At 51.5% G+C, this 26567-nt stretch overlaps 10 protein-coding genes across 10 annotated transcripts; 8 read left to right on the forward strand and 2 right to left on the reverse strand.

Annotated features, from left to right (window-relative positions):
• Window positions 1-410: 410 nt before the first annotated feature.
• PFICI_14549 (uncharacterized protein) lies at window positions 411-2680 on the forward strand (the record flags this gene model as incomplete). The annotated part of the gene is made up of 2 exons (XM_007843130.1): window positions 411-522; window positions 579-2680. The coding sequence occupies 2 exons, from the start codon at window positions 411-413 to the stop codon at window positions 2678-2680; spliced, it is 2214 nt and encodes a 737-aa protein (XP_007841321.1).
• A 1294-nt stretch (window positions 2681-3974) lies between these two features.
• On the forward strand, window positions 3975-5311 carry PFICI_14550 (uncharacterized protein; the record flags this gene model as incomplete). The annotated part of the gene is made up of 6 exons (XM_007843131.1): window positions 3975-4133; window positions 4195-4273; window positions 4341-4481; window positions 4542-4655; window positions 4719-4949; window positions 5016-5311. The coding sequence occupies 6 exons, from the start codon at window positions 3975-3977 to the stop codon at window positions 5309-5311; spliced, it is 1020 nt and encodes a 339-aa protein (XP_007841322.1).
• Window positions 5312-6463: 1152 nt separating this feature from the next.
• PFICI_14551 (uncharacterized protein) lies at window positions 6464-7658 on the forward strand (the record flags this gene model as incomplete). Its single annotated transcript, XM_007843132.1, has 2 exons — window positions 6464-6652; window positions 6711-7658. 2 exons carry the CDS (start codon window positions 6464-6466, stop codon window positions 7656-7658), a joined length of 1137 nt encoding a protein of 378 aa, XP_007841323.1.
• Window positions 7659-7865: 207 nt separating this feature from the next.
• On the reverse strand, window positions 7866-9808 carry PFICI_14552 (uncharacterized protein; the record flags this gene model as incomplete). The annotated part of the gene is made up of 10 exons (XM_007843133.1): window positions 7866-8349; window positions 8414-8645; window positions 8694-8735; window positions 8817-8844; window positions 8901-8986; window positions 9044-9086; window positions 9146-9290; window positions 9356-9405; window positions 9465-9542; window positions 9605-9808. 10 exons carry the CDS (start codon window positions 9806-9808, stop codon window positions 7866-7868), a joined length of 1392 nt encoding a protein of 463 aa, XP_007841324.1.
• A 1232-nt stretch (window positions 9809-11040) lies between these two features.
• On the forward strand, window positions 11041-12192 carry PFICI_14553 (uncharacterized protein; the record flags this gene model as incomplete). Its single annotated transcript, XM_007843134.1, has 3 exons — window positions 11041-11120; window positions 11334-11529; window positions 11725-12192. 3 exons carry the CDS (start codon window positions 11041-11043, stop codon window positions 12190-12192), a joined length of 744 nt encoding a protein of 247 aa, XP_007841325.1.
• An 862-nt stretch (window positions 12193-13054) lies between these two features.
• On the reverse strand, window positions 13055-13841 carry PFICI_14554 (NADH-ubiquinone oxidoreductase subunitA; the record flags this gene model as incomplete). Its single annotated transcript, XM_007843135.1, has 3 exons — window positions 13055-13364; window positions 13422-13532; window positions 13627-13841. 3 exons carry the CDS (start codon window positions 13839-13841, stop codon window positions 13055-13057), a joined length of 636 nt encoding a protein of 211 aa, XP_007841326.1.
• Window positions 13842-14206: 365 nt separating this feature from the next.
• On the forward strand, window positions 14207-14950 carry PFICI_14555 (ATP synthase subunit f; the record flags this gene model as incomplete). Its single annotated transcript, XM_007843136.1, has 5 exons — window positions 14207-14254; window positions 14308-14322; window positions 14487-14640; window positions 14801-14866; window positions 14925-14950. 5 exons carry the CDS (start codon window positions 14207-14209, stop codon window positions 14948-14950), a joined length of 309 nt encoding a protein of 102 aa, XP_007841327.1.
• A 1612-nt stretch (window positions 14951-16562) lies between these two features.
• PFICI_14556 (uncharacterized protein) lies at window positions 16563-20681 on the forward strand (the record flags this gene model as incomplete). Its single annotated transcript, XM_007843137.1, has 3 exons — window positions 16563-16625; window positions 16813-17302; window positions 17362-20681. The coding sequence occupies 3 exons, from the start codon at window positions 16563-16565 to the stop codon at window positions 20679-20681; spliced, it is 3873 nt and encodes a 1290-aa protein (XP_007841328.1).
• Window positions 20682-22043: 1362 nt separating this feature from the next.
• Window positions 22044-22754, forward strand: PFICI_14557 (uncharacterized protein; the record flags this gene model as incomplete). Its single annotated transcript, XM_007843138.1, has 2 exons — window positions 22044-22398; window positions 22462-22754. 2 exons carry the CDS (start codon window positions 22044-22046, stop codon window positions 22752-22754), a joined length of 648 nt encoding a protein of 215 aa, XP_007841329.1.
• A 552-nt stretch (window positions 22755-23306) lies between these two features.
• PFICI_14558 (DNA replication licensing factor mcm6) lies at window positions 23307-26229 on the forward strand (the record flags this gene model as incomplete). Its single annotated transcript, XM_007843139.1, has 2 exons — window positions 23307-26045; window positions 26107-26229. 2 exons carry the CDS (start codon window positions 23307-23309, stop codon window positions 26227-26229), a joined length of 2862 nt encoding a protein of 953 aa, XP_007841330.1.
• Window positions 26230-26567: the final 338 nt, after the last annotated feature.

The following is a 26567-nucleotide window of genomic DNA, read 5'->3' on the forward strand; positions in this document are numbered from 1 at the left end:
GGGTTACACGTGTCACTGCGCAGTGACGTGATGCCAATTAAAGTGGTTGATGGGCTGGCTGCAGTCAACGTAAAGAAGCAGCGACTTGCTAACCTAAACTACGCGTCTAGTTTTAAGTGCCCCTGTTACTCGGGCTTATCGATAACACCGGAGCTGACCGCGAGCTCTAAATGTTCGACGACGAGCCTAAAGAATATCTCGTTACCCATCCCACTTTCCGCCCGCCATTGCGATCCCACCCAGCCCCTCTGGCATCACGACCATTTCCTCTCGTCCGTGAGTCTAGAAGGCTCATCAAATAGCTCAACCATCAGCCGACAACCCAAGACGCGTTATCCTCCAATTTTTATTCTCCTCGATCGACCCGCAAATCAGTGTAGGACAGGGCAGTCACCAACCCCCCCATCGTCATGGATTTCATCGGTCTTCGCATGACGGTGGTGCTCAAGCAGCCGTCTGGTTGTACTCTGGATGGCATCGTCTGCTCGATTATGCCAGGACAACTTCTGTCCTTAGAGCATGGTATGTTCTACTTGAGTATTCGTCATGGAAGATGGCCGCTCACTGACCGTCTATAGTCCACATTTACAATACCGGTGAATACCTGCCTCGAGTCGATCTGGACCCCGACAATATCTTGGACATTCGCGAGCGGCACACCACTCCTCCTGCGCCGTCTGTCTTTGCATCTTCTGCTCCTGCCCCCGTTCCTGCTGCTGCCACCGCCCCTGCGCCTGCGCCTGCTCCTGCTACACCTGCCGCAAATGTTACATTCCAAGATCCGGCTATTCTAAGCATGGGCCGACCACCCCAGGGCCGTAAGGATGCCAACATTGGGGAAAAGCGTGACCCTCTTCCAAAGAATGCAGCTGCTCACTCGGCAGCCCTTGGTCAAGGAGCTAGTCCTATCGACCCTCTCACGAGAGATGTTGGAGGTCTCACGATAGGTGCTTCTGATCCCGCTACCCTGGACACGACAGAAGATGAGTTTGGAGGGGTTGCGACACCGACAGCACCTGTCCATCCCGACTCGGTCAAAGCCAGCAAACGTCCTCGTCAGCGACAGCGCAAGAGCGCAAAGAACACACGCAGAGGAGACGACGAAACACCGCTCTCCGCTGGTAAGCCTACAGTACAAGGTGACGGATGGCGACAGACGCCTATTCTTGAGTCGACCAAGTCGTTTCAGCCGTTTGCATCCCTCAAGAAGAAGGGTCGAATTGCTGCCAGTGCCGAGAATGGTTGGATGTCGGAAGATGTCACGGACGTCCAAGAGGCTGGAGAATTTGACTTCACGGAAAGCTTGGCCAAGTTTGACAAGAAGACCATCTTTGAGGAAATGCGGCAACAGGATCAGATTGATGATGCAGACAGACTGGTGTCCCACAACCGCCTTCCCAAGCCGAAGCCAGGAACTGCAGGTGGCAAGAACTTGCATTACACGGAGAATGTACTTGACATGCCCTCTTCGGCAGGAGCCACAAAGCTGAAAGAGACTCCCGATGACTTCTGGAAAAGCGAGGCAGACGATGCAACGATTAATGGAGCGGATCGCTTGAGCGGCAGAGAAGGAAGTGGCAGAAATTCTCGCCTACGAGGCGACTCTCGATTGTCCACAAGTCGACGCTCACAGTCGAGGAAAGCGAGCACCACCACGCAAATCACTGCTGGTGTGCCCGGTCGGATCAACTCGGCTACAAGAATTGGTGATCAACACCCGCCTACGCCCACCAACAAGCGTCATCCCCATGCGGCGCCGGTGGGAGTCCAGGGCTTCTACTCTGTAACTACAAACCGCCGCATTGAAACCGTAACGCACCTGCAGATGCTCAACATTGAGAATATATCACACAACGAGTTGGGCTTCAGCGAAGATCTCATGTCGGAGAATGCTGGCCGGAGTATATCCGAGGTTGCGCTTGGTGCGCTCTCGGATCCAGCTATTCAGTTGCGTATCGCAGCTGCTTCGCCCCCAATCTCTCCAACCATTGTCATTCTAGCTGGAAATAACAAATCCGGCGCAAGAGCGATTGCATCTGGCCGCCATCTCCGAAACCACGGTGTCAATGTCCTGGTCTGTGTCGTCGGTATCGAGCGAGAGAAGGACCTGGTTGACGAGATTCGTCGACAAATCAGGTTATTTCGGGGCTTCGGTGGCGCAGTTTGCACAAAGGCACAGCTTTTTGAGAACCTGAACAAGAGTGCAAAATCGCTGAATGCTTCATCACAGGCCTCGGTCACTTTGATAATCGATGCCCTGCTGGGTCTCTCTATATCGTTTGAGGAACTTCGCAAGAGCGACCAGGCAACAACGTATGAGCTAATGGAATGGGCGAATCGAAACGAGGCTTTTGTTCTCGCGGTTGATATTCCCAGTGGCATTGATCCCACCAATGGCAAGGTCAACATCATTGATGGGGCCAAGCTATATGTCCAGCCCCGTTATGTCATAGCTCTCGGCGCACCGAAGCAAGGTCTGTTGAAAGCAGTTGAGCATGGAGACGAGCAAGCGGACGACATCACAGTGGACGAGTGGAAGATTTTCCTTGCCGACATTGGTCTTAGTACAGCCATATGGCGAAAGGCTGCGACAAAGCTTCGACGAGGAATCGACTTTGATGACAAATGGGTTTTGGAGCTGAGATACCAGCGCTCGCAGGCGGATGACGAACTCGACTAGAAGAGGAGTTGCCAATCGCTAATTGATCATTTCATGTGGCGCGCTGATGCTATACACAACGAGGATATGAACGAGGACGACGATTCGTGGCAGTTGTTGCACTGGTAAAAAGGAAATTGAGGACGGTGAAACCGCAGTAGACATGATAGGGATTGCGACGAAAACGAGCATTGATACCCCCCTTACTTTGATTGGTACACGCATCTGCAAGGCGCTTATCGGGTGGCAAAACAAAAGCAAAATGAAGAAAAGGAGCAGCTTTATTTAATTCATAGATACTGTGAGGTCTCGGCTTTGCCAGCCTAGACTGTGATATTGGACTGTGATATTCGCAATGGGATCTCATTGCAGCATTAATTCATGGTTCGCCTAGAGATGTGGCACTACTTTATCTCGGTACTTTGAATGGGAGTTTTACCGCCACAAGTGAAGGATCGTCCCATCTCTTCATGACAGGCTGAGATGGGGAAAAAAGTAAAAGTGGTATTCCACTATATCTAGAAACTTTATGAACCCTTGCTGAAAAAAACTAGATTGCTACGAAATGCCGGAACTATTGGAAGCCCTGTGTCAAGACCCACCACAATTCCGTGTCAGCGGAGGTAAGCGTATTTACATTATCGGCGGATGTTAGAACAAACTCTAAAAGTTTGCTACGTCATGTAGAGTTCAAGGCCTAGCTGAAGATGAGGATATACCGACGTTCACCCGTGACAAGACCTCATAGGCCAATATTAGCGAAGCGTCACCTCGAATAGTAAAAATATGCCGTATATCTCGTATCCAGAATGCTATAGGAGAGGTCTTATCAGGGGTTATTTGGTGGTTGAATCGTCGAGACCGGTGATAGTCCGGGACTCGGATTTAAGTCATCTATCTCCAGATTCCCGTGAGAGCCTCTTGAACTAGATTTCGGCGTTTAGGTAATGCAGGTGGGCATTTGCAATGGGTCTAGCTTTTTGGTTCCAGTTGTTGGCACTGCGGTTCAGGGAAAAGCCTTCATCCAGTGCCTACAGATTAGACCGAATAAACGCCCATGATGAGAGAGGGATAGAATTTTTGCTTCGCTTGATTCATCGACGTGCCGACCCCACTGAGGAGCAATTCGCCTTCTTATCGACAGTTTACGGACTTTGGCCACGGCATTGCGGAGTTGGCGTGTGTCGTCTGCACGAGCGTCGAATGTTTCAATATGCGAAGTATATAAGGATGTGTGGTTACGACTGTAGGAGTCAGGTCTAATACCCAAATTATTCATCTCAAGAACGAAATCTTTTTGACGTCTATCACGAAAATGGTTCACACACTGCGATTCGGCGATCTCGAGGTTCCCTCGCCCGGCTTCGGCGCCATGGGACTGAGCTTTGGTTTGGGAAGCAATCTCAGCTTGGAAGAAGCAGAGCCCGTTCTTTTGAAAGCCATTGAACTCGGCTGCACGTTTTGGGATACTGCGGTTAGTCAAATGTCATTATGAGGATCTTACAGTTTGACTGACATGGGAGGTGTGGTTTTAGGTTGTGTATCAAGCTGGTGTCAACGAAAAGCTGCTGGGAGACTTTATCAGAAAGCACAATGTTCGGGACAAGATCTTCCGTATGATGAGCCCCCCGTCTATCCCAAAGGGTATATGCAAGGAGATCAGACACTAACTAGTATGTAGTTGCCTCCAAATGTGGTTTCGATGTCTTTGGCGACGGCAGTGTCACAAACTCGCGTGCTCACATTGAGACGTACATTGACGGAACTATTGAAAGGCTCGGTTTCACTCCTGACCTCTATTACCTCCACAGAATCGATCCTAGTAAGTCTCTATAAGGCTGTGGGCTTGATGTAGCACATTTTCTGACCCTAAACTGTGCAGAGACACCTTTGGAAGAGTCCATCCCTGCCCTGGATGGAATCCGCAAAGCAGGCAAGACTAAGTACATTGGCTTGTCCGAATGCTCGGCAGCCACTCTGAGGAAAGCAAATTCCAGTAAGTAGTAGCAGACCAAGCCAAGCGTCTTCACGTTGCAAATGCTGACTTTTACTTCCAAAGTCGCCAAGATCGATGCCATCCAGGCTGAATACTCTGCCTTTGAGACCTTGCACGAGACCGACGGCCTCATCGACACGGCCAAGGAATTGGGTGTCGCCTATGTTGCATACAGTCCTCTTGGCCACGGATGGCTTGTAGATGACTTTCCCTTCAAGTCGCCCGACGACTTTGCCCCGGATGATTTCCGACGGAAAGGCAAGTACACTCTTGATTATCTTTTCATGTTCTTTTGTTTCCCCCCTTTTCCATCGTCTGCTCTGAATATCACTTTCATCCAAGCTAACTAGCAGCTTCTAGTACCAAAATTCCAAGGCGAAAACTTTTTCAAGAACCGCAACATCGTGGATGAGATCAAGAAGCTCGCGACGCGCAAGGGCTGCACGCTGACCCAGATCGCCCTGGCCTGGGTTGCGGCCCAGGGCATGATTGCCATTCCGGGCACTACCAAGGCCAAGCGGCTCGAGGAGAACTGGGCTTCGCGCGACGTGGAGCTCACCGAGGAGGAGAAGCAGGAGATGCGCAAAATCATTGATGCGGCCAAGCCGCATGGAAATCGTTACGCCCCGGCGCAGCAGGCCATGGTGGGACATTAAACGTGGTTGGCAGAGTAATCATTGAAGCATGTCTAGGTTAGCATAATGACAATGCCATATTTCTGACTGGCAAGCGTGACCTTTCAGATGTGATACCAGTGAGAGAATAACGAAAACTTTCATGATGAGCTTCGAGTTCCAAATTTCATTTATACCCATCAGATCTGTGAAACATTAATAAAAACCAATCACTAAATTTGCACCAAGAGTCCAAGACAAACAGCAGAAAGGAGAGGTAACTAAAATTAGAATCACCGTAGGATGCGGAAGATGTAAATAAAGATTGACATCCAAAATTGGACCCGTGTGAACGGTCAAAGTATCAAGTGAGTCAAGCCCAGGGAACATTGTCCATTGGTGTGAGGCTCATCTCGCTCTCTTGGCGCAACGGTAACGGGACGTGGCGGATACTAGTGGCCCGTCTCGGCGATCCGGCTGTTTTGCATATACATGCCGTTGTTCACTTCCGGCCGGCGCTTCGAGGCTTCTGACATCTTGCCGGCAGGGTCCGAAATTCACCAAGTTGACATAATCATTTGTTGAGATGGCTTCAACAATTTCCACCTTGTGCCGGTTATCTTGTCCTTAGGCTTCAGTGAGGACATGATGTTTTATCATTATCACCTCTAGACAATTCCAGTCTGATTCTCCGCCGTGGCACCGGCGGCTCGTCGGACGACACCCCATCTCGGCGGATCTCGGCTTCATGTTATCTGGCTCAATCGGGCATGGAGTCAGATTCTGATCCTACTGCCGGGCCCACCACTGGAGCCTGTGCAAGGGCCCTGGCTTTGGGTAGATTTGTTTACGAAGCAGAAATGCGGTCATCGACCAGGTAATGGCGCTGGATCCCGGATAATCCGAACGCTCTTATTGCCTGTCCATGACTTTATGAGCTTTGCGATCCGGGTTTCCCGCCAATACTATGTAAGTTGGCAATGCTCAACCTGAGCTGACATGGATATGCTAAAGATCATGTAGTCTCCACCTTGACATGGGATTGCAGGCCGGCAATATGTACGCATGGTTGAGGATCCTGGTGGCCTAGCCAGAGAGGAACATACAAATGAGGCAGATTCTGCTGTCTTCAGGAGCTGGGAGAGGTCTTTTCCTCACTGGCGACCTTACCTCTTCCCACTCTCAACCGTCAAGATGGAGATTGACCGCAGTCTTTATGTGACTACAACATTGACACGAGCTACCAATGGCACGGTAGCAGTGCCGCGCATGTTTGGCAAGATTGCACTCGAAGAGGCAATTGGCACAAACCTATGGGCTGCCTACGGCACTCTACCTGCGATTGAGCAAGTCTCTGGATATGCCGGTGTGCCTTTTGCCAGTGTTAGTATCTAGTACCCTCGAAAGAGCAGACTCCATTGCTGACATGAAAGTTTCCCAGAGCGTGTCTGCTGATATAGAGTCACGACTGACGGATATTCCTGCCCGTCTGCAGTCCATGGACGACAGCGGCATCGGCTATGTCATTATCTCGCTGACTTCGCCGGGCATTGAGGGTGTCTTCAACGCCACCAACGCCACCAAGCTGGCGACCGAGGTCAATGATGAAATGTACGCCGACTATGTCGAGGCCTACCCGGACCGCTTTGGCTTCTTTGCCGCGGTGCCGATGCAGGACCCGATGGCGGCAGCGGCGGAGCTCGAGCGTGCCGTCACGCAGCTCGGCGCCAAGGGCGCCCTCATCAATGGCTACAGCATGATTGGAACCCCCGACAACTACACGGTGCAGTACCTGGACGACGCGGCCTGCGACGTCTTTTGGGCCAAGGCCGCCGAGCTCAACGTGCCCATCTACCTGCACCCGCGCCCGCCGCCGCCGAGCCAGCAGCTGCTCATGGACGGCTACCCCATGATGGCCCACGCCGCCTACGGCTTCGGCACCGAGACGGCGGGCCACGCGCTCCGGCTCATGCTGTCGGGCCTCTTTGACCGCTACCCCAGCCTCCAGGTCATTCTCGGCCACTGCGCCGAGGCGCTGCCGTTCCTCGTGCACCGCGTCGACACGCGCCTCGCCATTGGCATCGAGGGCGCCGACGGCCCCTACAACAAGACCATGAAGTACTATCTGCGCAACAACTTTTACGCTACCCTGGCGGGTGTCCGGAGACTGGCTACTGTCAGAGATACCATTGAGGAAATGGGCGAGGACCGCGTCATGTGGAGCGTCGACTACCCGTACGAGAGCAACGAGGACGCTGCCAATTGGTTCGACTATGTCGAGGGTCTGGGTGTGAGGACCAAGGAGAAGCTGGCTTGGGAAAATGCGGAAAAGATCTTCAATATCACGGCGAGCCTGAATTCGTATCAAGACGATCAAGAGTTTCTGTAGGGTCTCTGTAGAGCCATACATGACAATAATCCACAAGGCACATCTCTGTATAGGTCCTGGAATAACCATGAGACAATCACGCATCAAAATGAAGATACACATGTGATGAGGACATTCGAGTTATTTGCTTCGCTGCAGTCCTCAAGAACAGCTGGTAGACCAGTTTCTAATTGTTTGCTTCTAGGACTTCAGGTTGCTGTTCAGCAACTAGCAACGAAAGTACTTCTTTTCAATCCATCGCTCCTCAATGTCGGGGAGTAAGTTGCCCACAACAACCGTAATTTCTGGGAACACCTTGGTCAACCGATGGATACCCACGCGGCCAGCAGAATATGTCACAAAGACGATTCGATCCGGCGATACTCCGTGGTCTACAAGCACTTGGACGGACATGAGCGCAGACCCTCCGCTCGACATCTGTGCATCGAGAAGCAGAACGCAATCATGCTGAGATATATCCGAAGGCAGCTTGAGGTAGTGCAGCTCAGGCTCGCCGGTGCGGATATTGGACTGGATCAGGAGACGTCCTGTCCGGCAATCTGGAATGACCCTCCGAAGACCCGACTCAAAGGTTGCGCCGCCACGGAGCACAATGACTGCACTGACCTCGCCTTGAGCGGTGAGTCCGCGGTACTTGTTACCTTGAGGCGTCTCTACAGTCAACTCTTTGAAATGCGAGTTGTTTAGTGCTCTGTTGCATGACGATTAGTCCATAATGTTGCGAAAATTTCAGGAATTGATATTCATTCACATACTGTTCAATCAGCAAGGTAGATAATCTGTCAAAGTAGAAGATGAAATCTTCACTAGACGTATCAATATCTTGAAGGATCGTTGCCATTCCTTGGATTTGCGTGGTCTGCTTCAGCACCACAACTCTCTCGGACAAGGGCTCACGATCGTAGCCAGTCTCGAGACTTTTGAGAGCCGCGCGGTGATGTGTCGACTTCTCCAGCAGCTTTCTCTCGATGTACTGAGTAACCATGCCTACACATTATTAATGCATATCCGCGGGCATAGCAAATCAGAACTTACTCATTGCAACACGATTTTCTATACCACGAGGAACAATGATGTCTAAAGAGTATGTAGTTAGCATTAGTGTTCCGCATAACACGAGCGGCCAAGATCGTCCTTGGCAGCAAGAGGCTGTTTTACCTGCCACAATTCTTTGTGGTTGCACAAACTAAACCTTGTCAGCACGTTACATATATCGTCTCTTGATGTAGTATGTAAACCAACCTTCTCAAAGTTGGGCTTGACGAATCCAAACCACTGTTTGATGCAACCTTCGACATCACGACCACGATCTCTAACGTCACGGATAACTGCGTAGAGAATTAGTGTGATTATTCATGGCAACAGGGGCAAAAGACCAGTCTAACTTCGTCTTGAAAGGCAAGTGTCGGCATCGGCCTCGCAGTATACCTGTAGAATGATTAGCCAAGTAAAGGCATCGGGGTAGCTCTTAATCGAAAACAACTTACACCCATATCTAGCAGTTCTCGAACCCGGGGATCATACAATGCGAAAATGCCTTCAAGAATGAGAACGTGGGGAGAGTAAATGGGGACAGTTTTGTCAAGACGCTGGTGCTTCTCGAAAGAGTATACAGGAATTTCAGCTCGACGCCTGCAGTACCTTATTAGAATGTCGTTGCAAAGACCTTTGTCTCGGTTTTACAATGCTGAACTGACCCTGCCTTGAGATCTCGCAAGACATTTACGAGCTCATCAAAATCAATAGCCTACATGTCCTTTAGTAGAGGGATCTAGAATGGACATCTCTCGAGCGGATGAACCCTACCTCGGGGGAATCAAAGTCATATTCGTTTTTGAAAGCACGCGCATGGGCTTCTTCATCCAATGGCTTATAGAAGGAGTCCTGAGCAGGTCAGTACAGCTTTCCTTGCGCTGGCCAAGGACAGACTATGGAGGAGCAAATACCATGGACATGATGACAACCCAAGGCAAATTCAATTCCCGAACAATGGCATGGGATAGAGTAGTTTTGCCGCTGCCACTGCTACCGGCGACACCAATGATGCTGACATCTGCCCATGGCGGACTGTAGTGAGCTCGCTTCGCTACTGTGTCTTGGTTTGGGGTGTACTCTGGAATGACAGGTGGTGTTGAAATGCCAGAATCCATCTTGGCCTACTCCGTATATATACAAAACGCTTTCGGCAAAGTTCGAGCTCTATTCAAGGCCAGGTACAATGTGTTGATTTGATGTTGAAATCGAGGTCGCGTGACTAGCTGCTAGCACCTATAATAGTAAGTGAGATAGATGGGCACCACATGTGAAGATCGCAAATCTGTTCGAGTACAGCCGTCGGTCTCCGCCGAGTGCGCGTAGCGAAGGAAAAAAAAGTAAGAGAAGGGAAAAAATCCAAGCGATGAAGGGAAAACTCCTCAATCGTGACTTCAAGAAAGAAATGAATAATTCTTTGCGACAACAGCTAGAATTCCATGCTCTAACTAGGATGCACGTCGAGTACCGATGCAAATAAAGTGTACCTCGAGTTGAGTAACATGCTCGCCGTGCAATCAAGTCGTCAAAATTTGGGTTCACCTCTTCGCCAGCTGCCGAGGGGCGTCGAGAGCCTAGGCGATGCTCGAGCCAATCAAGTCAGCTGTCAACCACGTAACTAGGCGATCGTTGAAGCTTTGGTGCATCAGTTGAAGCTCTGATGCATAGTCCTTCCGTTCAGACTCGAAAGGCACAGGCAGCATTAGGGGCCACAACCTCAACTGAACTCACCGTACCTACGCTATTTTATGCATGCATATACAAACTTTTTGTCAGAATACCGTGAGAGTGTTCAAGTTAGTCGAAAGTGATCACTATCTGGTTGTCTCAGCAGTGATTAGAACATACATAAGTCTTCGATTTACCGTACAAAACGTTATACTTCTCTACAGGCCCCGGCGCGTGTTCAGGCATTCCCGTTCTTCCCTTACAGAGCTCAAACTACAGAGATGAATACAGAGTACATACAGCCCTTGACGCATTCCCACTGTGTCGTGTCCCACCTTAGCGTATTTGTGGCTAGGGGAGCTCCAACCTCGAGCCCCACCATGGAAGAAATCCTGCACCTAAGCCCCAGCCTGCCGACACAACTTCCTTCAACCGATTCTGCTCCTGCATCATTTCTCGCCCTTTCAATCCTATTTCTACAGCTCTGCTCTCTCTGCGCCCAGCTTTGAGCAGAGCCAAGTAGACAAGATATCTAGTAAGGAGCTTCTGCTCATGTATATCACGTTCTTGTCGCCATATTCACCCGGGTGGTGGCATGACTGCGCTCATCGAGCGGGAATTTGAGGAAAGACTTCGTTACACCATTCTTTACCTCGACGCCTGGGTTAGTAACCGATCCAACATGACTTCATCCACATCTACAGCTACGCCGATGAAGCATGCCTTCACGCGTCAAGTTGAGGAGGTCAAGGCCCCTAAGAGGTAAGCATCTATCCCCCCACCGTTCCGTCCACGTCCCCCTTCTGCCCCCCCGCGCTTCAACATGATGCCAACAACAATCAATGGGAATCTCTCTGAGCAAAACTATGCGGAGACCGATTTGTATATCTTCAATTCTTCTGATCCAACGAAGCAACCCTCGATCCTTGTTCATGCATTATTGGGCCCCGTTCAAACGCTAACAAGCTATTCAAGTGACATTAATGCTCTCATTCTTGACTATTTGACCCTGGCGGGCTATCCCAACGCTGCCAAGAAGTTCTCAACTGAAGCAAATCTGCCTCCCCAGCAGTCGCATGATTCTATCGAGGCCAGACAGCAGATCCAGACTGCTATACATAGAGGTGACATAGCGCAAGCTATCAGTGACCTCAATGACTTGGACCCAGAGGTATGTGGTTTTCTCGCCAATGCAGCACACACAGTCCCCCCTCGCTATGATTAGAAACAGAGTTTTAACATGCACCACTCTTATTACGGTCTTCGGACCTGGTGATGAGAAACAACCACTTTTTTATGAGCACATCCTTCGTTCCCCCTATCATTGCAATTATTTTAGTTTAGACCAAGTCTAACAATGCACCAGATACTAGATGCGGACACCGCTCTTCATTTCGCACTGCTACGTCTTCAGCTTGTCGAACTGATTAGGCAGTGCAACGCCACGCCCGGTCGAGACATCAACCCGGCGTTGGAGTTTGCAACGACACAGCTCGGCCCCAGAGCTCCAACCAACCCCCAATTTCTTGAGGATCTAGAGAAGACGATGGCCCTTGTGGTCTTTTCCCATGACTCGCTGGATCCTTCCCTGGCAGCCCTGCTGCAGCCTGATCTTCGTCGCCAGGTCGCTGACATGGTCAATAAGGCCATACTGGAGCGAGAAACGAACCGAAGAGAGACGGCTATCCGACATCTTGTGCAAATGCGTGCTTGGAGTGAAGAAACTGTTCGTAAAGACACCAAGAAAGACCTGCCAGCCCGTATCGACCTGGGTTTGAACGGCGATGACCAGAATGGCTTCCACGAGAATGGCCAAGATACTGTTATGACATGATGAACGGCTGCCCACGCAACACCGGAATGCGAGGAATGCTATGAAAACCTCAACCGGTCTCCTCTTCCTGGAGTGTAACGATATGATTGTGTCCCTGGCTGGACATTGTATTTGCTGGGACCCATGAGGTTTCTTTCCACCTTTGTTTTTGGCTTTCTTTCAGCATGGCGTTGGGTCAAGATGCGTTTGCGCTGGGGAAGCGGTAGTTCTCCAGTCTGGGACATGACTGAGGATACTGGCAAAATAAATGAATAATTCTACATCAATAAAGCATTGCTATCAATGGCATTTGATATCAACATTCGACACATGGTCCCTTTTTGAAAAAGAGCTTCGTGAATTGAGGGCTGTAGAGGCTGGACGTTTTTGTCTTCTGGGGTGGGCCCAATCTTGGAAGAGGAACCACTGCTGACCTTTAGAATGGAGGCTATTGGTGGCGTGATGTCCTTGCAGTCAAGGTGCTTGAAGTTATTATCCAGCCCTGGAACATTTGTAATGCTGCATTACAGGATTCACGCCTTTTCCACAGCATGGTGAACTATCGAATCATACGTGAGCTTTTAGATACGAGAATACTACGGTAGCTGCTGAATATGTCAACATTTGTCGATTGAATGATCATGTGCTGTCACCAAGGTAGAATAACAGGCATACTTTCACATTCCCCCGTGTAGATTACTAGGAACATAAAAAAGCATCATTTTCTCTTGTCTAAGTATGTACAGTAGGCACCAGTCTCAGGTCGACCTTCGCATTTGCAGCGCAATGGGCATACATCGCTGTAGTATGCCTCACCAGGTATACGGTCACTGATCCTCTTCGAGTCGGTCCATCATCTGAAATAAGAGTACAATTGGATCCTCTATTTCGCTCTGACGAGCTTGAGCTTGCCAGGCGAGTACAAGAAGTTGTTGGCGTAGGCCTTGGGTGTGAATGATCTCTTGTTGGGCTCCTGGACGAAGTACTCGTAGCCCTGCTTCTCGGCAAAGGTGATGGCGTCCTCCTTGGACTTGAAGTTCAGGTGCGTTCCCTGCATGAAATCACCCGACGACTGCCAGCCCATCAGAGGGTTCTCCCATCGGTGTCCCTTGGAAAGGACATCCCAATCCATGCGCCAGTGGTGCGAGCCCCAGTTACCGGACTGGGTGGCAGGCTTGGCGGGCTGGTAGATGCTGCGGGACAGGTGTTAGTATATCCCAAAGCATACTCAGAAAGGCTAGCTATCGTACCGAACAGTTCGTGCTTGCAGTTCGACGGGGGCGCCAGACAGGACTGCGGCTGGGAGGACCTCACTGTCCTCGCTTCCATCCAAGACACGCTTGGGGACCGGAGTGTATGTGCTGTTTGTCGGTATCAGCCAAAGTTCGCCAGCCTAGTAGTTCTCACTATCATCGCCAATTCGATCGCATGACAAGCGGACACATGGAGACGTACGAGGTGGCCTTGTCAATGTGTGCGCTCCAATCCGGGGAGTTGGGAGCTCTCTCGGCGGGAGTCTTGGTAGCAGTAGCTACGGGGCCACTCTCCGTGAGGGCTTTAGAGGCATCGTCGGCCTTGAAGCGTCGCTGGGTGAAGGAAGTAACGGTCGATCGTGAGACGGTCGTCGTCCGCAGCAGCTTGGCTGCAGACTGAGTTCGGAGAGATGCCATATCGATCGCAATCGGCGGGCGCAACTGGTGGCAGGGTCGTCGTCCAATTGCCTATTGGCAAGCTCAAACTTCAAACAAAGGTGAGGTCAAGATGGCGGATGTGGCTGAGTCGGATGTGGCTAGTGCCGGGTGCTGCGTGGGTGCGGAATGCATTTCGGGTCCAATTGTGGCTCGGGCCAGCGCTAACGAGGTCTTTTCGTGCCGTTCCTGGTGATTTGACCTCACTTCACAGCCATTGAGCCATCAAACCGACGACATCTCTCCTCCTTGCACAGCTTGTCAATTGCGTCAAACCTGGGCCAATTGACTCCTGTGATTTCTCCGTCTCTGTTCATATCGATCGCGACACTCCCGCCACCGCCAAAATGAGCTTCGTCACCCGCAGGGCGCTCTCGACCCTCATCCCCCCCAAGGTACGCCCTCCCGGCATTCTTTACTCACGGACAACAACTAATCATGTTTCCAGGTCGCTTCGCCAAGTGTACGTTACTCCCAAACCGATGACTTTGCCGGACGTGCAGTCTGCAACTTGAAGCCGCCCTATCAATAAGTCCCGCGATTTCGGCTCCGACCGGGAAGCGAGAATCGGACATCATGACACTCTTGACACGGGAACACTCCGGCTAACATGCAAACGAACACCAGGCCATTGGCGCTGCCCCCGATGCCGTCCGCATGAAGCGCGTCGTCAACTTCTACGAGAAGCTCCCCCGTGGCTCTGCCCCCAAGGTTGAGCCCAAGGGTCTTTTCGGACGTTACCAGGCCAAGCACTTTGGTGGCGACAACGCCTCTGGCAAGCGTACGTACTAGCCCCCCGGGTATGATGGGAATGTATCGAAGGAGGAACTGCGGCGCACAGGTCGAAAGATGGAGACTTGTACAGCCAGGAAAAGAGATGCCCACGATACTGGACCTAATGGAGGGAGTCTATGGAACTTTGCTAATCTGAATGTCTACAGCCATCATTCACGCCATCGGTCTTATCTTGGTCATCGGATACCCCATCACTTACTACTTCCACCTGCGTAAGTTTGATCCATCCAGCGTTGGACGACAAGAGCCTATTCGCTGACAATTATCCAGGCCACCACAAGAACAACGCCCACTAAATGTGTGGCCCGCATGCAAGCACCGATGGGAAATCGGCATGAATAATGCCGAAGGTACCTTGTACATATCATAGAAGAGGCGAAGCGTCGTAGCAGATTGCGGAGCTTTGTGTACTAGAAAGGAGAGAATTGGACTCGACCTGATTTTCCTTTGTGCCTTTCGCTTCATGATATTCTGTGATTTTGAGAGATGTGTTTTCTCTTGTAATCATGTCGGGCAGCGAACTTTTGGGTTCTCACAATTGAACACAAATAACATGATGTGGTTGACATTTCTCAGCAACGTGACTGACATGTCGCGAGTTGTGATATCTTGACAGCTCTACTACGCTAATGAGACGTGAAAAGGAAAGCCCCCTTAACGAGCACAATAAAAACCCTAGTATCTTTGTCATGTTGTATGGTGGATTCCATGGAGTGTGTCATTTTGCAGCTGTGCGTCTATTCTGGCCTGCGACTTACCTCTCTGACGGTAGATATTAATCACAAGACGGACCTGCTCAACATGTTGCAAACGCACAAATTCGAACACTAGGATATTTGTCCAGGGTATTATGGAGAACAGAGCTTGCCTGAGACTTATGGATGATCACAGCTATGTGAAGAATGTGATGGGGAGCTTTGGTATTCAGTACTGTATAGAACATGTAGGCACTCTTCATGCTAAAGTAATGAGTCATGGGAGATCGATGTGAATACTTCATAATTCACGAGAATAAGGATTTCGATTACAAAGACCCTCTGCCAGAGAAATGGCCGGCACCTTTTCCGTTGCCCCGTTGCAACTCACGGCGACTCTACATTCTCAGAAGCACAAGGCTGAGCTGGCAAGCTGGGTACTGCCTGTTGATTATTACACTCCGGCGCGCTGGCTACTAGTTGATTACTCCATTCATGGCGGGACCCGCCAGCGCAAACGGGTACAGGCAGAAATAAAAGCACGCTAAACCCAATCCGCTCTTGCCGAAGACTCGGGATTCAGCTGCTAACCAATTCCTTCGACAAAAGACAATCAACTCTGGTTCAGAGTAGACTGATGACTGCCAACCATCTGCTTTTTCCCTTCTATCTTTGGTGTTCCAGCCGCAAGAACCATCACCGGGGAAAAAATCATTCAGTGCTGACAGAGTAACAAACAGACCAAACAATTTTTTGCTTGAGTCGTTTGTCCTTGTTTTTTTGTAAGTTCCGGCGAGTCTCTTATGCGTTCCAGAGCCTGCAACTACCTAACATATTACACGCTTTCAATGTACTGACTGACAGCCTATTGCGCGCCCAGCAGTGCACTACTTGTACCCAACCTAGGTACTTGGACCACTGCCACTAGGTACCAACCACCCCCAGCTGCACCTGCTGCTGAACTTGCGGTTTACGTTCCTTTTCGCGTTCCCCACCCGCTCTCAGTTCGTCCAACACGTTCATTCGCCAGCTCCCGCCACGGCTAGACACTTTGAAAGTTTGGAAGTGAACACACATCACACCTCAGCTCATCTACGCCATAAGCGACCCAGCGACCAGCGCATCTCTCCTTTTTCGTTATCCGCGCATCGCATCAACTAATCGGCTTGATTGCCTGACAACAAACCAGACTCGAAGTGCTCCTCTCAAGCGGATGATGGCTGCTGAGGCCACCAGCGAGAAGCCGGTAGATGTCTCAGTAACTGATGCTTCGCTCGTAAGTTTGCCTTGGTTGCTACCTGATTACCGCTTCCTCTGTTCACGACACTGTTCAACAATGAACAATCATCCCCGACCGCTCTCCGCCGACCGACCCGCGACAACAACACATTTCGCTGCGTCGCGTCCGCTTCCACCGTTCCTTTCCCATTCAAACCGAAGCGTGGCTGCTAACTTGTTCCCAGTCTCAGACTACTGCTACCACCGAACTCAGCGCTCAGAATGTCGAGGCTCCCAGCCCACCTATTGTAAACGGCGGCGGCCCCGACGAACCTGAGAAGATCAAGGCCGTCAACGATGTTGTCGAAGATCTTGCCCATTCGGCAGAAGTTAGTGTGAGCGGTGGCTCGGATACTGAGGCATCTACATCAAAGGCAAAGGATCCAAGTCATGTACGGACCTCCTCTACAGTCAAGAAGCCTCAGAGCTTCAAGTCTGTCTCTGTGAATAAGATCTTCGGCGCGAAAGTTGCTGCCAACGCAATTTCTCGATCTGAGAATTCGTCTCCGTCATTAGCACCCGCTACTCCGGTCAGCGCAGTCGGTTCTTCGGCATCAAAACTGAAGCTTGTTGCAAAGTCGGGCTCTAGCTTGGGAGGCGCCTCCAAGACTCTCACAACAAATGGCAAAGCACCCAGCGCTCCCGACGGCAGTACCGTCTGGAACCGCAACAAAGGTTTGCGACTCATACTAGATTGAATAACACTTTGAATACCTTGGCTGACCAAGCATTAGCTGCCCCGGTGCCTGAACCGAAGAAGTACTCCGACGAAGAACTCAAGAAGTACGGCATTCATATGGCAGATCGTTTGCGACCCGAAGACGACCGGGGCCAGTCCAATTGGGCCGACGAGGATGAGGACGAAGAGTGGGCGCCCGAGGCTATAACATGGACCGATGGGACCAGAATCACTTTGGAGAACCAGCCAACCCCTTCAACAGCACCAGCCGTGCCAGTACCCACAGCAACTATCGCCAACGTACCGGTACCAGCTGCAGTCGCTCCTATCCCGGCAAAGGACAAGCCGAAATCGCCGGCTCCGGGCGTGACAAGTGATAGTGCCAGAGCCTCGCCGTCTGTGAAGCCTAGTCTCATCGCCTCAGGCAAAAGTCTAGTGCTGAAAGGTGCACCGGAGAAGCCGACTCTGGTTGCCAAGGCTCCCGCACCGCCCACACCGGCCAAGTCACCATGGGCAACTCTTCCACCTGTCGACAAGGCTTCACCTGTTATGATGGAGTTGCCCAACCCGCATCAACCGCCGCCTCCGATGCGCGGCTACCCGCCGCGCGATTCTCCGTTCGGCCAGCATGGAAACATGCCCGCCAAGGAGATTGCTGCTGATGATTTCAGCAGAGGACCCTGGCGGGATGGCCAGCCTGGCGGCAACCGAGAGTTGTTCAACTCGCAGTCTGGACGATATGAGCCGGTGCAAGATCGCAGGGGCTCGCGGCACGATCCAAACTACCGGCAGCATCCCGCGCTCCTACAACGTCCTGCTCAACAGCAGGATTTCCAGGGGCCGGCAGAGCCCTCGGCGGCATTTCAAACCAGTAGATCGAGCGCCTATGATGCGGCACCGTACGGCCGCCGTCGAACCTCGTCGAACGTCAGCGGTGGTAGTGGTAGTGTTATGCACCGCCTAGGCCGACCCCATGACATGGCCCCTCCAGAGCAGATTGTCCCTGCCCCTGGCCAGCCCTCGCCGGCACGCTCACAACATGCCCAGCCGTGGCAGCCACGCCCTTCTCCGGGCCAAATCGACGCAACTTTGCACAACATCCATGCTCCTCCGGTCGACATCCCCACTGATGTGCCAGCAACGACAGCTCCTTCTGAAGACGAAATCGAGCTGCAAAAACGTCTGATGCGCGAACGAAGAGAGTTGGCCATCAAACGTAGACTAGAAGAAGAGGCGAAGGAGGAGGCAGCTCGCAAAGAGAGAATCGCATTGAAACTGGCGGCTATGGGCCCTGCGCCAGAACGCAAGAGCACAAAGAAGGAGGAAACGAAGGAAGTCGCCTACAAACGCGACGGTCCTCCGGCTGGCATCTTTAGCAAGGAAGAACTAGCCGCTGCTGAGGCCGAACGAGCTGTACCGCAGAGCGCTGTTCATTCCGAGAACCAGGAAGCAACCACCGCCAATTCGGATGCGAAGAGTGGTAATAGTCCCGAGACCGCGCACATGGAAGGTCCACATGCAGAGCCTCAACGACCAGGCCCTCCGACTGGCCCTCAGTCCAACACATCATGGCCCGAGTCGGTGCAAAAGCCAGCCGACAGGGTTGCATCCTGGAGCAGTGGCTCACAGAATGGTCCTAGAAACCTATGGGCTGCACCTGGAAATGATCGGTCTCTAGGAAATGGCACGTTTGATGCAGATCTTGGTCAGCAGCTTGCCGATTCTGAACCTGCTCAGCCCGCTAGCATCACCTCTCGACCTACTCCTATCGGCCCACCACGCACTGCCCAACAATCGCAGCAACGCTTAGCCCCCATTGGCCCCCCCAGTACCAACCGTCCTGGTTCTCAACCTATCCACACTGGAAGCGCAACCCGCCGTAACCCATGGGCTACAGCAGATATCGCAGCTGACGATCGCGCCATTCGTGCCGAGAAACAGAAACAATTGGATGAGTACAGGAAGAACCTCGAAGTTCAGGGCGTTAGTGTCAGCGAGGCCCAGCACAGCGTCAGAGATACCTGGCGCGGCGTCGACATTAATCAAGATGGAAAGCGCATCACAGGACAAGGCGTCACGGCTCAGCATAGTGAACGAATCGATCGCCACGCGGGGCCGTCTTGGAATGCCGCTGCGCCTAACCCGGGTCCTGAGCCTATCAGGCACGAAAATCATCAATTTAACCAGCCAGCATATCACCAGGACTACCGACAGCAGACTGGTCTTCCAGAAGGCCCCTATGGCAGAGCAGCACCTCTAGGCCCCGCCGGACACGGCCCATCTGGCCCCGTCCAATCTCGAGCTGGATCACGCTTCTTTCCACATGGTGGATCGCGTGACATTCGACAGGAGGAGTCCATCATGCCAACAAGGCCCAAGTCACCCACTCCGCCACCTCCGACAATGGATGGCCACCCCGCGTATGATGGTGATGCCGAACGACCACATGTCTCACTGCCTCCCACACGCCCCGTGGTGAAACTACCCCCTGCGGCACAACGACCACCGCCGCCAATCAAGCAAGCTCCTACACCCATTGCTCCTCCGAAGCCTGCTACTTTTGCTGCTGCAGCAGCCGCCGCTGCCACCCCTGTTCCCCGCCCTTCAGGAAATCCGCTCTCTGGCCGAAACGTGCATTACGGTGGTAGTATTCAGTCTGCCGGTGAGATCAAGACCCAAGAGAATTGGCAACAAAGAATTAATAGTCTTATGCGTACCCCCCACGCAAAACCAATCTCGGTTGACTCATCTAGCAAGTATGCATTTGAGGCACACACAAACACATCAGCTACAGTATCTCTGCCTGCCTTATCGCCTTCAGGTTCTTCCATCAGTGACAGCAGCGATGTTACAACCAAAGAGATGGCTGAAGAGTGTTTCGACGAGCAGGAGATGGGGTCCTTACCACTGGTCAATCTTCCCAACGACGCACCATCTGCACTCTGGTCGAACAGAGCTGCAGAGCCTAACTGGCTTCCGCTGAACATGAAGTATCGTGTCGACGCCACTGCATCAGAGTCTGTCCGCTTTCCTTACGAGCAAGTCAACCACAAGAGCGTCTATCGCATCATGATTAATGGCATGGATGAAGCAAAGACCATTCCTGCACCCTTCAGCCCTCGAAACCGGAGCGATTCGCGACGCCAGGGTCGTGGCGGACGGGGCACCCGAGGTGGTCCGAGAGGTGGACGCGAGTCTATCGGTGATTATCAGAGTTCCTCGTCCACCTTAGATCGTCCTGAGCGTTCTGAGCGTTCTGAGCGCTCTGAGCGCTCTGAACGTCCTTCAAGCCGTGGTGGACGTGGAAATTTTCGAGCTCGATCCGAGCATTGGACCAAGAGCTCGTCTACTCTTGGTCAACCGACCCAATCGTAAGCTGCTGTAGAATCAGCGATGAGTAGAAACAACCTGCGACTGCGAATTATTTCTCATTGCATACGAGACGAGACGTCTTCAAACAATGACGACTACACAACAAAAGCAAACACAACGCGGTACAAATACATCAGAAACAAAATTGTAATTGTACAACCCTGAACGGCGCTGGATAACCCTTCTCGAGTGTCCAAGCCCGCGGCCCAATCAGGCTCACAGTAAGGACCAAGCAATTCGCTCTTGGTTCATTTCCCCCATTCGTTGTCATGTAGGTTTCAAAAAGGCCTGCTATTTCGAGACGACAACGTGTACGAGTATTGTCTAGCGCATTTCTGTCATTTCTGTCGATGAATGAAGAAAGGCTAATGGTTTTGCCTCTACTTTCCGACTATACGAACCGAAACGGAATTAAAAGGATGCTGGAGGGAGATTTCGTTGATTTGGTGTCTTGAGGGACGCATTCTCCTTTTTACAAATGCATTCAAGCCTGAGGCTATATGCAAAAGCACAGTTGTTTTGCCGCGGCTAGCGATGAAGGGTTGCATAGGACGGATCTGCACAAAATGAGGAGCACGAACTTGATGAGGAGATAAACGTTGTCTCTGAGTAGGCAAAGTGGCGATTGAATGAGACAGGGAAGGGGTCCCTTCATGACGGGGCTACCCTCTATCTTTTACCGTTGGCCAATGTTAGACTGCAGAAACGTCACCAGGCCCCATGATGAGCTTCTGGTAGTAGCAAACAATGAGATATGTCTGAACCCCCATATAAAATGCATATCCAGTGATGATGATGTTTTGACTTTATATCGGACATGAGAAAGTTCCTCTGCAGCCATGATTGGTGTAAGTAATAGATGAGTGGTGGTAGTTGATGTTGCGTATAATGAAAGCTAGGCTCTTCTTGCACAATTGGAAGGCACTGACTGTTTGGGCTTGTGTGCATTGAACTCACCCAACGCTCTTGCCATTTGCTCACGTTCACGTCCAAGTTGAACCACAAATGGGCTTCACACACATTTTACACATCCCACTACAAAATTCATTGATTACACCGAATTTAAATTTCTCTCTTTCTCCTCTACACATACTGCACATATCCCACGACAAGTCTTCTATCAAGTCATATTCATCATTGACTCATAGCGCCCTACCGATTGTGCCTGTCTCTCTAGATATGGCATCCTCGCGCAGCTCCCGTCCAGTCACGAACTCACAATTCCCTAACATGCGATATAAAAGATCGCGAAGTCACAGTCCCTCCAACGCACTTGGCAGAGCTTCGCCCATTCTAGGACACAATATGAGAGGCACCTTTCCCAATCATTCCGACGTAATCTCATTGTCAGACGACGAATCTAACATGTCGCCTCACAAAAACTCGTGGACCGTCTTGTGTGAGACCTACCCTGACCTTCAGCTCAACCCGGAGGAGCTTCCACAGGAGGAAGTCCTGAGCTCTCTAGCTTCACTGCCCGCTAGGGATACTTTGGAGATTAACCCCGGAAGAGGCAGAACTGATTTCAATCTCCGTCGACGAAATTATAATCTCAAAGCCGTCTTGGCGCAGATTTCTGGGGAGAAACAGAGTGATGATGACATTTGCACGTGGTGCGAGAGTGGCAAGGGACAGTGGCTGGGCTGTGTCCAGGTGCCGGGAGGCACAGGTTCCTGTGCGAACTGTCTCTATGGTACCAATCGTTGCTCATTGCGCGAAGGTATGTGTCGAGTGCCAGTTCTACTCACAAGAATGCATGAATGTCGATACTTATGCGTTCCAGATGCTGCAGAAGATTTTGAACCAGAAACGACGACGGTAGCGCCCAAGTCGGCACCCACTGCACGAGTTTCAAAGACATCAGCTGCCACAGCATCTACATTTACCATCACACCAAGGAAACTTGTATCGACCGCAAATGACAGCACTGATCCTACCATTGGACTAAACGGAGTCCCTAATCTGCTTCATCTCAAGCGTATGCCGCCGAACAAACAGGAGGAGGTACTCCAGCTATGCCGCGACCGAATTGAACAGCTGCAGGATTACATTGACATCGCAGAGGGTCGATTCTAGTAGTCACAGTCGGTCAGGTCTTGCGGTATCTGATTATGTTGGAACTCGGCGTCGTTGGAACTTGAAAGTCTCAGTGCAGGGAGAGTATAAAAATGGAGATCTCGAGAGCGAGATGGAGATACATGTTGCCTTGCTTTAGCACATCACACATCCACATTAGCACACAATTGGAATGAATTAAACCCATTGAAAATAAATTTCCTGCATCATAATGTCAATGTCCTCGACTGCTTCAATGTTCCTTGAGTGGGCAAAGGAAGAGGAATGTATGTGGGTTATAACTCATGTAAGGAACATGGGCTGGATGTGGGAGTTGCTATGTGATGGGCGCTGCTCTGGGAACAGCCTAACCTAGTGTCATGCAACCAATTAAACACGCGCCCCCTGCAGACGCGTTCAACCTGATTCAGAGACGCGCGACAAGAGAAACGCGACTTTAGCCCCTCCTTGGGCCAATTTTGTACCAGAGACGAGATCGCTCCCGACTTTTTCAGCTCCCTTCCGTGATACCCTCTTCATTTCAACCACTGCCTCCGCGAACCCCAACCCACAATGGCGGCAACTCCCAGTGATACTGGCATGGTCATGTCGGATGCGCCATCGCGCACTTCCAGACGTAACTCACGACCTCGAGCTCCTCTGTCCGAAAGTCTGGCCGCGCCCAGCGACGACGAGGGAGAGGGCTTCGCAGACGATCAAATCCCCGGTCGCGCCAGGCGAAACGGACCCCAAGATGTCCCCCGAGTTGAAGACAGGATCGGCATCACGGTCCAGGAGCACTTTGAGAACTTTATCGAGGAGTTCGTAGAAGATCCCACATCCTCGGCCGCTCCAACATCGAGCGCCGTCACGACGGACAAGTACTATGTTGCGCAAATTCACGCCATGCGAGTCTACCAGCTCTCGACCTTTTACGTCAACTACGACCACATATCTGCATATCAAAATGGAGGTCTGGCAAATGCCATCAACACACAATACTACCGTTTTCTCCCCTTCCTCACAAACGCCCTCCACAACATGATTGCCAAGTACGAACCGCAATACTTTCGCGAGCATCGCCAGCCTACAGTGTCGAGTGGTCAGACAACGTCGGGAGCGAGCAATGCCGGATCAGGCACTGCCAGCCAGTCCGAAGCCACGCAGGGCAGCAAGACGGCAAATCAACAGACCGACAAGCTATTTGCCATTGCATTCTATAACCTCCCGTTGGTCTCTCGGGTGCGCAGTCTGCGAGCCAAGAATATTGGCCAGCTCCTGTCCATCTCGGGAACTGTCACCAGAACTTCAGAAGTCCGACCCGAGCTGTCGGTTGCAACATTTGTCTGCGAGGCATGCCGATCTGTTGTCCCCAATGTAGAACAAACCTTCCGCTACACTGAGCCTACTCAATGCCCCAACTTGCAGTGCAATAACCGCATTGCTTGGCAATTGGACATACGGCACAGCACCTTTGTGGACTGGCAAAAGGTTCGCATTCAAGAAAACAGCTCCGAAATCCCCACTGGAAGCATGCCGCGAACTATGGATGTCATTCTTCGAGGAGAGATGGTAGACCGAGCCAAAGCCGGCGAGAAATGTATCTTTACTGGCGCCTTGATTGTCGTGCCAGACGTCTCGCAGCTTGGCCTGCCCGGAGTGAGGCCTACAGCCATTAGAGACGATCGAAACGCTCCTCGTGGAAACGATGTAGGTGGCAGCGGTGTTTCTGGCCTCAAAGCGCTAGGTGTGCGTGATCTTACATACCGCCTTGCCTTTTTGGCTACAATGGTCAACTCGGACACATCGACTCCAGGATCCAATGCACAGCGCCCAGTCCAAGATATTATTGGATCACTTACGCAGGCGAATGCCGAGAGTGCCGAGACGGTGGAAGAAGCACAGCAGGCTGTGCTGAGCTCCATGACGCCGGCCGAGATTGATGAGCTGCGTGAAATGGTCCACAGTGATCATATTTACAGCCGACTGGTTCAGTCGTTGGCTCCAATGGTTTACGGGCATGAAATTGTCAAGAAGGGCATCCTTCTACAGCTCATGTCGGGTGTGCACAAGACAACGCCCGAAGGAATGCAGCTTCGTGGCGATATCAATATTTGCATTGTGGGCGACCCGTCAACGTCCAAGTCTCAATTCCTCAAGTATGTGTGCTCATTCGCACCGAGAGCTGTGTACACATCTGGAAAAGCTTCCTCAGCCGCTGGTCTGACGGCCGCCGTCATCAAGGACGAGGAAACTGGCGAGTTTACAATCGAGGCCGGTGCACTGATGTTGGCTGACAATGGTATCTGTGCCATTGATGAGTTTGACAAGATGGACATTGCCGACCAAGTCGCGATCCACGAAGCCATGGAACAGCAGACCATCTCCATCGCAAAGGCTGGCATTCAGGCGACACTGAACGCTCGCACATCCGTCTTGGCGGCAGCCAACCCCGTCGGTGGCCGTTACAACCGAAAGACGACACTGCGCGCAAACATCAACATGTCGGCGCCCATCATGTCTCGTTTTGATCTGTTCTTTGTCATTTTGGATGAATGCAACGACCAGATTGATAGGCATTTGGCGGAACACATTGTGGGTATCCACCAGCTCCGCGACAGCGCCATCGAGCCGGAGTTCAGCACAGAGTGTCTTCAGCGTTACATTCGCTTTGCTCGTACTTTCCGCCCCGAGTTTACAGACGAGGCCAAGGAACAGCTTGTAAAGCGATACAAGGAGCTCCGTTCCGATGATGCCCAGGGCGGTGTCGGCAAGAACAGCTACCGTATCACGGTCCGTCAACTGGAAAGTTTGATCCGACTTTCCGAGGCCATTGCCAAGGCCAACTGCGTAGAGGATATTACTGCAGACTTTGTCGACGAGGCATTCATGCTGCTACGCCAGAGTATTATTAGCGTGGAGCACGATGATGTCGAAATGGACGACGATGACGACGACGTGACACCTGAGGATGCTGCTGAGCTGATTGCAGCAGCAGATGCCGCGTCGAGTGCTCAACACCAAGATGCCGAAGGCGACGAGACCATGGATAATGCCGATGGCTCTTCTTCGCAAACTCCGGCCGACGGCCAGAAGAAGAAGACGGCCATCACTTATGAGAAATATATTGCAATGGTCAACCAGTTTGTGAGCCGCGTCAATGATGACGAGGCGACGGGAGCTGCCCAGGGCGTTGAAGCTGAGCAGCTGCTTGAATGGTACCTCGAGCAAAAGGAGGAGGAGCTTGAGACTGAGGAGGATCATGACCGTGAGCTGACCCTGGCCAAGATGGTCCTAAAGAAGATGGTCAAGGTAAGTTCATGCTTGATTCTTTGCATATTATGGACGAATTGATGTGCTGACTTTGTTGTAGGACAACATCCTGATGGCTGTTCGCGGCAGTGGTCTCGCCTCGGACGAAGGAGACGACGAGGAGGCAGCCGATGCAAAGGTTGTCTATGTTTTGCACCCCAACTGTGCAGTGGAGGAATACTGATTCACGGGCGGCACCATTTAACCTTGGAGAGCTTGAGGAAGAGGCATATCACTAATGGTTTCTGGCGTTGGGGAGTTTTCACAAAGTCCATCAGGAAAGGAGAATGGATAAATCATGAGCGTATTGGGTGACGGCATATCTGTAGACAGTGCCTGATGTAGAAACGGATACCACTTATGTACATGGTATAATAAGACGATATGCAATGAACAAGATATATTCATGTTGCTGTTGAACATTGGATTGAACAAGAGTTGGAATGAGTTGAATAGATATCAATTGCGCTTATTTAACTGAAGTACTGTCCTTCCCTGCATCTGGCAGTGCAAGCAGACGGG

The sequence above is a fragment of the Pestalotiopsis fici genome (genome assembly GCF_000516985.1).
Source record: "Pestalotiopsis fici W106-1 unplaced genomic scaffold PFICI_Scf_13, whole genome shotgun sequence".
Lineage (NCBI taxonomy): Eukaryota > Fungi > Ascomycota > Sordariomycetes > Amphisphaeriales > Sporocadaceae > Pestalotiopsis > Pestalotiopsis fici.